The 9,410-nt window shown below is 55.5% G+C and overlaps 4 protein-coding genes across 4 annotated transcripts in view; all 4 read right to left on the bottom strand.

Moving 5' to 3' along the window:
* ACA1_379630 (Fbox domain containing protein) overlaps positions 1 to 3,394 on the bottom strand; it is a gene marked incomplete at both ends in the record, with an annotated part of 10,001 nt that extends 6,607 nt beyond the window's left edge. Inside the window, 11 exons of the mRNA XM_004336345.1 lie at positions 72 to 209; positions 310 to 423; positions 582 to 678; positions 809 to 877; positions 1,053 to 1,186; positions 1,265 to 1,446; positions 1,524 to 1,674; positions 1,785 to 2,578; positions 2,683 to 2,803; positions 2,912 to 2,972; positions 3,068 to 3,394. Coding sequence (XP_004336393.1) covers positions 72 to 209; positions 310 to 423; positions 582 to 678; positions 809 to 877; positions 1,053 to 1,186; positions 1,265 to 1,446; positions 1,524 to 1,674; positions 1,785 to 2,578; positions 2,683 to 2,803; positions 2,912 to 2,972; positions 3,068 to 3,394 — 2,188 coding nt within the window. The remainder of the gene's footprint in view (positions 1 to 71; positions 210 to 309; positions 424 to 581; positions 679 to 808; positions 878 to 1,052; positions 1,187 to 1,264; positions 1,447 to 1,523; positions 1,675 to 1,784; positions 2,579 to 2,682; positions 2,804 to 2,911; positions 2,973 to 3,067) is intronic.
* Positions 3,395 to 3,547: 153 nt separating this feature from the next.
* On the bottom strand, positions 3,548 to 5,342 carry ACA1_379840 (Ser/Thr protein phosphatase superfamily; the record flags this gene model as incomplete). The annotated part of the gene is made up of 12 exons (XM_004336346.1): positions 3,548 to 3,703; positions 3,774 to 3,917; positions 4,005 to 4,051; positions 4,129 to 4,228; positions 4,370 to 4,448; positions 4,490 to 4,597; positions 4,671 to 4,715; positions 4,777 to 4,828; positions 4,921 to 4,968; positions 5,055 to 5,095; positions 5,172 to 5,241; positions 5,321 to 5,342. 12 exons carry the CDS (start codon positions 5,340 to 5,342, stop codon positions 3,548 to 3,550), a joined length of 912 nt encoding a protein of 303 aa, XP_004336394.1.
* Positions 5,343 to 6,168: 826 nt separating this feature from the next.
* Positions 6,169 to 7,239, bottom strand: ACA1_379850 (isochorismatase domain containing protein 2, mitochondrial, putative; the record flags this gene model as incomplete). Its single annotated transcript, XM_004336347.1, has 5 exons — positions 6,169 to 6,225; positions 6,297 to 6,470; positions 6,617 to 6,861; positions 6,976 to 7,048; positions 7,111 to 7,239. 5 exons carry the CDS (start codon positions 7,237 to 7,239, stop codon positions 6,169 to 6,171), a joined length of 678 nt encoding a protein of 225 aa, XP_004336395.1.
* A 2,010-nt stretch (positions 7,240 to 9,249) lies between these two features.
* ACA1_379860 (Cdc20, putative) overlaps positions 9,250 to 9,410 on the bottom strand; it is a gene marked incomplete at both ends in the record, with an annotated part of 1,681 nt that continues 1,520 nt past the window's right edge. The window contains one exon of the mRNA XM_004336348.1: positions 9,250 to 9,271. Coding sequence (XP_004336396.1) covers positions 9,250 to 9,271 — 22 coding nt within the window. The remainder of the gene's footprint in view (positions 9,272 to 9,410) is intronic.

Consider the following 9,410-nt stretch of genomic DNA (forward strand, 5'->3'; position numbering starts at 1 on the left):
GCGTGTGCGGTGGTGCGTGTGCTGTTAGCGTGTGTCATGTTTCCGTTGGAAGGCGAGGGTTGGGAGCGCACCGGTGACCAGTCGCCCGAGGGATGCCTGGAGCGTCCATATGCGGTCGCTGTGGCCCATGAACTCGGCCTCCTTGAGGACCGCGTAGGAGTCCGATGAGGTGCATGGAATCAACGACTTGCCATAGTGCCGCACGACTCCTGCGCAGACCCAACCAACGCATGTGAGACTCCCCGGTGTGAAGCCGATGGCGACACACACACGACACACGACACACAGTCGCGCGTGCGACGATCGTACCGGTCAGCTTTTGGAGATTGTAGACGAAGATGGGGAAGTTGTGTTTGCGGTCGCTGTCGCCGCCCACGAAAAGCTTGGAATTGTTGGCCTGCAGGCACATTACTTTGCCCAGCCCTGCCGACACACGACACACGACACACGACACACGACACACGACACGCACAGAACGAATCATGGCCAGAGATAAGAGAAAAACCACATTATCATTAAATAAATAAAGAAGCTCGCATGCGACAGTAAACTGCGTTGCAGGAGGAGGACTAAACGCGCACCTGTCGGAATTCTGTACACGCAAGCCACAGGCCCGCTCGAATCTGCGGCGTAGTCGCCCTTCCCCTTCAGGCGTGGGTCCCACAGCTTGATCATTCCCTGCCACCCGATATAATACATCCCGCCGACAGGTGCGTGTGCGTGTCGTGTGCGTGTCGTGTGCCGGTTACCGGCTTAGGTACAGTCGACGAACTTGAAGCACTCAAGTAGACGGCTAGACGAGACGTACATCACTGCCACCCGATATAATACATCCCGTCTGCTTGTCCAACTGTACACAGCGCACGGCGGTCGTATCCTACACGCGAGATGACACGACACGACACGACACGCACACGACACGCACACGCACACGCACACGCACACGCACACGACACGACCAACGACACGACACGGCACGGCACGACACGCACCGTCCAAACTGTTTGGAGCGAAGAAGGAAGAGGCGAAAGAGTGTCGTGTCGTGGGATTACCTTGAGAGTGGCAATGCACGTGGACGTATTCACATCGAAGAGCTTGAGGGTTTGGTCCAGAGAACAGGAGAGGAGCTTGTTGCCGTCGTCGCAGAGCTTGATCATTTGCACCGGACCCTGGTGACCACCCTGCTCTGAGAGGCCAAGCGAGAGAAAACGGTGATTAAAAACATCATCGCACACGCACACACGCGGCGCCGTAGGTGGAGTACCTTCGCCCATTACAGACAGCGGTTCGTCGGAGACGATGCTCTGCCGCCAGACTTTGATGGTGTTATCGGAAGAACATGAGAACAGAAGGTCGTTGCTGTCGTTACTGGGAGGCACGAGCCCGGCCACTTCCTCGCGCGTCTCCTCTCGGCTTGACTTCAGCTGCCTGACATGGTCTTGCTCCCTGCCCAGTGAGTGTGAGTCTTGCTCCTCCGCCGACCCACCACCAAGTACTATGCAAACAATAACTGGACGTGGTACCCTCGTCGTGATCGACTTCGGTAGGCGATGTTTTCGTCGTCCCACGAGGTGTTGCAATTCTCCAGCGTTTGCAGACAGTTGATGGCCGAGTCGTGCGCCTTGATCTCCCGCAGCGGGTAGTAGTTGATCAAGTCCAGTCGCTTTATCGTTCCTGGTTTTTAAATTGAAAATATAACACATATTTGTAAGCTGTACGTTCGAATAATTATAATAAAAAATAAAACATAGAAAGAAAGAACAAATCAGACGCTCAGTACGTACCTTTGGCGTTGCCGCTCCACAGCAGTTGCTTTTCCTCGGAGAAGAGAATGCAATAGACGCGACGTCGAGACACGAGGGTCTTCACGGCGCAGTTGCCGTCCTTCCAGTTGCGCTCCAGCTGGTGGTACTTGCGGAACACGCCTCGCCACCCGCTCTTGATCTTGGGCGGCAGGACCGACGCTGCGCCCGCGTTGGCCGCCGCATCCGGGTCGAGTGATGTCGACGTCGACGTCGAACACGACGACAGTGGCCCGGCACGGCCCCACAGGAAGGACTTGTCGCTCTCCTCCTTGTAGAACGGATGGTTACGGTCCCTGTCTCTTTTCTTGTCGGCCACCACCGCCTCGCTCGGCCCACTGCCGCTGCTGCTGCTGTTCGTCGATTGCGACAAGGTTGCGCGACGCTGCTGCGGCGATGGCATCAACGCTACGGCGCCGGCTCGCTCGTCTCGGCTGCTACTCTCCTCGTCGTTGTTGCTGTTGCTGCTTTTGTTGTCGTCGTTGTCATTGTCGCCGACGGCGTTGATGCTGCTGTTGCTGCTGGCGTTGAGGGCGACGATGTCGTCGTTGCTGCTCTCCCCGCGGTCGTCCAGGGCCGCAGCCTCTTCGTCGGCGCTGCCGCTGGCAAAGGGCTGTGATGACGATGAAGCAGAAGAAGCCCGTTCGCGCGAGCGCGCCGAGTTGAGGCGGCTGTGGTGCTTGCCCAGCTTGCCGCCTTGGTTGAGCAGCGCCTCCTTCTCCACGCGCTTGAGGAACCAGAACTCCATTTCGACGGGGTGTGATGGTATGTGCTTCCTACGATTGGGGGGGGGCAAAATACAACATATGAGACGCAGCACGACACGACACGACACGACACGACACGACACACGACACGACAGGAGATGAGAATGGAGAACCTGCACATGGCCTTCCACAGGGCATTGTCATTGGTGAGCTCGTTCAGATGTCGGTTGAGTGGAGGGACGCGACGCAGCAGTTCCTTCGGCCCCAGAAACTGGAGGATGTGCTGCAGTATCTCTGGATGCGTGCACGACGCCATCAGTTCAAGAGCGCCAGACACAACACGACACGCACGACACGACACGACACGCGCATTTCCTGTACACCACAAGAGGAGTGGCATACCGGGAGGGAGGACCCCCAAGAAGCCGAGGGAGTTGGTCGCCACGTTCAGTCGATGCCGCTCCTGTTGCCGGCCCAACGATTAACGGCTGGGAGGGAGATGGATGGATGGAAACAGGCCAAAGGAAAGAAGAGAGGGGAGGCCGTTGTTCTGCGTACAGAGAAGAGGATGTAGTGCTCAAAGTTCTGCATCAAGCGGGCGATGTGGGCCGAAACGTTCTGCATCTCGAGCACGAGATCGACCATGGACTGAACGAACGCGGCCTGCCAGTCGAGCTTGAACGATCGCACGATGTAGGACAGGAATTCATCCGCCCCCCTGTGTATGCCCTGGAGCTTGGCTTGCGCCTGTCCCAGGTTCTCCATGCCGTACAGCCCCTCCAGCTGCTGGCCCAGCCCCATCTTCTCCCTCGCCTCGAACAATGAACCCAAGACTGGATCCGAATGGGCCGATGGGAAGGAGAATCTCCTCCTCTGCTCCTCCATCCCCTCGAAGAGTACCTAAGCTTCGTCCTCTTCTCGTAGTACGATTAGGGGTCAAATCGTTTGTGTTGTAATTAGTGCCCCTCCTTATTCCTGCATTTCTTTTTGCATTTATTTATTTCTTTTGTGTTTATTTCTTTATCCACATTTATTTGTTTAGCTGGTGGACAGGGTGAGGAGGCCCGATGAAGAGGAAGGAGGGAAAGAGAGGCAGAAGAACGGATCGTAGTTGGTGGAACCGGCCTCGTTGAAGTAGCCCGCCTGGTTGCTGGCCACCAACGTAGAGCCCACCTTCTGCGTCGAGCTCCAATGCTAACATACGGCGACAACGCAAGTGTGAAGGTAAGGCGAATCAGATTGAGGAAGAAGAGCGTGGACGTACGGTGTGACCGAAGAGCCAGGCCACGACGGGGTCGCCGAACATGGCCGCCAGATCGGAGGCGTAGATGCTGGTCATCACCGACCGTGTAAACTTGGGGCTCGATGTCTTTTCGAAAGTAGGCGCGTGGTGCGTCAGGACGACCACCTGCGGCACAATGACGATGCTACATCGTCAGCCGATAAACCTCACTGAGGGACCCATACAGAGACATCAACGTCACGAGGTCAGAACCTTTTCGCCGCGTTCCACCGCCATGGCCAACTCCTCCTTGAGCCATGCTACATCTGGTAAACCATGGAAGAGAAGACGTGAGGTGAGTACAAGCCATTGCACGCGTGCCTGCGTTTGAGCTCACCCGCTTCATGCCAACCAACTGAGTCTCGCACGGTCGACTTCCGCTTCTGGCCAGTCTCAGCATCAATCACAAATATCTTCTTATAGTCGCTGCTTGATTTCTGTGCGATAGGCATGTCCGTGCGGTGAGCGATGCTGACAATACAAAACGCCACGAACTGGAGACTAACGAATGCCAGGAGGAGGAACCTCGATCAGGGCGGCGTCGGGCGTGTCTACGGGAATGTGAGACCAGAGCGTACATCCCAGAATGCGGTAGCCCTGTGGAGCGTGAAGCCGAGGTAGACAGTCATGAATGTCATGACGATCGATACTCGTGATCTGCATAGTCAACAGATGATTCGAATCACGATACCTTGTACAGTAGACTCGTTCGGTCGAGAAAGTGGAGGTTGTTCTTTGGCGCTTCACTGCAGATGCTGCGGATGCGGGCCTTGGTCTCGTCGTAGTCTGGGGTGACTGAGCCCACACTGAACGAAACATTTATACGACCGGTGAGCCGGGTCAGGTGGTGCGGTCTCTTACTTGTGGGCCACAACGTACGCGTAGAACTCGTGGTTGCCGGCCACCACGAGCACGGTCTCAAACCTAACGATGGCCCATCATGAGAGGTCAATTTTAACAAATCACAGATCTGGAGTGGTAGTACCTCTCGGCCTGCTGCAGAAGGAACTCCCTGTAGGTGTCCCTGGTGGGATACCCTGTCGCAACAAGATGACGACCCACGCACGCACGCACGCTGTTAGCCATCTCGTCTCGTCACGAGACGACAAGCTCAAGGCCGGCTGCATACCAATGTCTCCCAACAGCGCCAGGCACTCGCCTAGCACAGGGATCTCGCCTGGCACCGCCAACACGCGCACCAAACAAACATCAGCGCCAAAAGGCCTTTGACAAAGCTTGCTGGCTTTCGAGCGGTGTGCGCACCCCCAGGCGCATTGTACTTCTCCAGCAGCAGCTCTTTAAACCTGGTACGTGTGGAGTAGTGTGTTAGCACCTCTGGCGAGAGGGAAATGGAGAGGTTTGTATTTGGGGGGGGGTTACCGGGTGAGGCCGAACGAGCCCACAAAGGCCTCCAGGTGCAAGTCGCTGGCCAGCTGCAACCGCCAGCCGCCTGTGCAATGCCGTGGTGGGTCACCGTCGTGGTTAGTGTAGTGTTCAATCACTCGCCGCTCAACTCTCCACGCTCGCACCTGCCGTGTCGTGCGTCTCCATGTTGTCTATTCTTTTTTAGGTTCGTTGGTTTCTTCTTCCTTGAAGGTGGGCGTTTGTTGTCGACCGCCAACAAGCACAGCTCAAGGAGCAAGTGATCTTGTGCCGAGCGATGACGGTGGGATGGCTCATTCCCACGCATCTTGTGAGATGTGACAGAGGTGGCAGCCTGCGGGAGGAGCGGCTAGAACGCCAGCCTGCAGCACGGCAAGATGCCCAAGAGGAAAGCGGGATGCGAGAGAAGAAGCAACGAGGACGGCGTCTGCGACGCAGTTGCTGAAGGCGAGGTGAGAAAGACGAAGCTGGTGAAATCGGAAAATGAGATTAAATTGCGAGTAGCGGCTCAAGTGGAAGATGAAGGACGAAGACGGGACCTACTCGAGGAGTACAAGCACCTTACGAACGACGTGTTGCCCGCCGAGGCACGCAAGCATACCGGCACCGCCACCCGCTGGCCCATTCGCCTGAACCACTGCTTCCAGCGCATCATACTCGACAATCTCTTCCAGGACGTGTGGTACCCCCATCTCTCCATCGATGGCGAGGACGGAAGCAAGCCACCGAAGGGCGGCGCGATGCATCGGCTGCGCATCGATCAATTAGTCGGAGCGCTGGAAATTGGACGCCAGATGCTCGAAGGTGGCGCCCCCATCGTTCGCGAACTGAACGAGCGCTCCCTGGCCTGGCGCGGCAAGCAACGACGTGGAAGACGACACGAAGCCAAGCGACCAACAGCTAAAGCAAAGGACTCTGATAGCAGAAGATAAATAAATGGCCTCGAGCAACTGTTGCAGCTTCAATCTCATGAGCAGCAAGTAGCGTCGGGTCGTTAGAGACGGGAAAGGCCAGAGTCGGGTCGCTCTTCCTTCACCAGCGCCGAGATAGCCTAGCATGCCAACACGATCAGCTTCTGGAGAAGACGAACACAAAGTCGTCGTTTGGTTTTAGGATGCTCACCTTGAATGAGGGGTGCTCGGCCGACTGCATGAGCTGGAAGAGCGCACTCTCGCTCGTGGTCACGTAGGCACCCGCCTGACTGAAACGCTGGAGCGCCAGCAGCCGGTCGGCTTGACGCGAAGACGAAGTGCCATCGGCCAGCACGTGCACGTTGTACCCACCCTCGAGCAGGTCCTGTTCACACACCACACACCACACACCACACCGCACACACCACACCACCACACCACACACACCACACCACCACACCACACACCGCACACACCACGCAGAGTCAGGCACCAACATGCGCCAAAAACGCGCGAAGAGGTGCGACCTACCAGCACAGTCTGCAGCACGCACACATGAGCCTGCAGTGTCGTTGGCGCGCCAGAAAGGTTAGTCAGCCAAGCTCCCTCGGAAATAGCTCTGTAGGAGGGACGCACCTCGATGCCGAGAAGGAGGACGTCCTTGCGCTCGGGGTGGTCGCGCTCGAGAGTCTGGCGGACCTCATCGGTCAACATCGAGAACTTGAGCTTCTCAAACACTCGCACGCCCTCCGTTTCGTCCACGCCCAGCTCCGACGCTACACACCACACACGACACACCACACACCACGGCACGTGCGCAGTGGCTACGGTGTTAGACCCCCTTGACGTCCTCAGTCATGGTGCGGAAAGAGGGGCAGGAGAGAACTCACCGGTGCGACCGAGCCGCTTGGGGTTCTGCTCGGTCACCAGCACGGGCACGCGAAGAAGGGGCGCTGCCTTGACCTGCACAGACGCACCAAGTCAGGATTGATTTTTACACCCAAGTAGGAGGATTGATTTTTTACCATCGTACGAGCAACGTGAAGCACGGAAGGCATGTGGGTGATAACAGAGCGAAAGCGCTCCTGCACGTCGCACACCATCAACACGGACGAGTGGGCTTGCAACTTGCCGAGCCTTCGCACCTGCTGCATCTTTTGGATTTATTTACCTTTTTGTTACCTCATTTTTTTACACATTATTTTCATGATTTAAACAAAAAAAACGGCGTGAGAAGGCTTGAAAGATGTACGCACCACTTGGGCAGCCTCGAAAGACCATCAACTGGCGTTTCTGCGTGATGGAGGGCTTGATCAGGACTCTGTTGCTCATCGTCACTTGCTCAGCCTTCTTCTCGTCCTTCAGTACGTGGCCCACCGCTGTGGGCTTACAACTCTCCTTCTTGCTACTGACCCTTCCTCTTTACATCATAAAGGCTACGTGATGGAGCAAAAGACGGAAAGCTATGAGTTGGCCACATGTACAGTTGTGGAGGCGTTGGTGAAAGAGGAGCTCTGTGTTGTTCAGTCGTCCATCCACACCTGTTATTCAGCACAATGGAAGGTGCCACCGCCCATACCCACCAGTCATGGACGATGGCAGCTGATCCTCTGCATGTCAGGTATCATACAAGAGCAGAGAGGGCGTGGTGCATTCCCAGATTGGAGATCGTAACAGGACGTTCTACGATCATGCACACAACTCATTAGCCCTACACCCTGTACATCACCTCATCCTGTGTGGTGTAGACCAGAAGCCTTAACCTTACCACGTCAACAGAACGGTACGCAAGCAGCGTGTTGGCATAGCCCAACACAACATACAACCGTACAGTGGACTCAGCCCCACCCCGAAAGGTGGTTTGTGCTGATGGTGGTCGGGTGGTGTCTGACCGCCCTGCTGGGGATGGTGCTTGTGGTCCTGCACTGGCGCACCATCACCGAATCGTTCCACTCCTGTTCAGCCTGCAAGACTGGTGTGCCTGATGAAAGCCCAGAGCTTTGGCTGGAACAACTGTGAGCAGCGTGTGAATAAATGGAAATTTGTGGGGGCTCATCTCAAGTGTGCACTGGAGACACCAGGGAGTGGTGAGAAGTCTGGCCAAGATAAGGGTACGATAATCAAGGAGATTTATTGCATTGAACTGCCTTTGTGTGTCACTGAGATCAGGGAGTGGAAGGCCGGTGAAGGTTGGTTCACAGCAGAGAACTGCCTGGGTTGACGAGAGATTGTAAGTGAACTTGGTCGAGTTATGTCTTTGATAGGCAAAATGATAGTAGAGAGCAGCAGTGTTTTCAGTTTGCTAGAGTAAGTCCACATCGTGATTGTGTCATATTCGGACAGGGATAACTATAAATTACATCCTTTCATGCTGCGCGTTCGACGTACTATAAAAGGAGCACAAGTATCTTGTCGTGGGGTCAAATACCTAAATTTGTGGACGTCCGGAGTCGGTAGACATTGATAGCGGTCTTCGCAGCTGGGCTTGCGTGGGCGAGTGAAAGCCTATTGAGAGAAAGAAGCTGTGAGAAACCCTTCTACACTACGACATGGACAGAGAACAGTGAAGGCTACGCACCAAGATCAGTTGAGAAGATGAACTCAGCCGGATTCGGCCATTGTGAGTCTATCGAGAAAAGCAAGATCTGCAGCAAACAAAGAAGATGAGCGTGGAGTTGAAGAGTAGTGATGAAGAGAAGGGGATAGAGAGCGCGAATGCTTCATCGAGTGTGTAACACAAGTATGAATCATGAATTTATTATACTACTCCGGAAAGATAATCATCAGCAATCCTACCAGCACTTGAGGGGAGAGGGCGGGGTACCGGGAGTGTGGTGAGCTTCGCCTATGAGGAAAACTGGAGTATCAAGGCTGGCCGTCTTCTGTCTGAGCGTGGTGGAGGTGATAACTCATGCGTGCAGCACGCACAGATAAAAAACAAGGAGATTAGCGAGGTAAGCACATAAACACAGGCAGGTGGGGCGGGGCGGGTCGAACCGTGGGAGAGGCCCACGAAAGACGAAAGTCGGGGTGTTTCGGCTGTAGCGGAGACCTGTTGATGGACAGAACGCGGGTGCTTCCGAGTTAAACGGTGAGCTCATCGAATGATGCAAGAGAGCGTGGATAACGCCAGTAGTAGCGGAGACGTTGTCGACCTTTGATGATCATGCGTACTTGACCTGAACACTAGTTGATGCTCCACGCCCCGGGGGCGGGGCAGTGGGAGTGGAAGAGAAGGAGACGTGCATCATTAGCATCCCACTCACAGGCAAGAATGAAAAGCGAAAAGCGAAAGTGAGGAGGTCGGGAGGGGGGAGGGGGGGAG

Source organism: Acanthamoeba castellanii, assembly GCF_000313135.1.
Source record: "Acanthamoeba castellanii str. Neff unplaced genomic scaffold scf7180000084712, whole genome shotgun sequence".
Taxonomy (NCBI): Eukaryota; Discosea; order Longamoebia; family Acanthamoebidae; genus Acanthamoeba; species Acanthamoeba castellanii.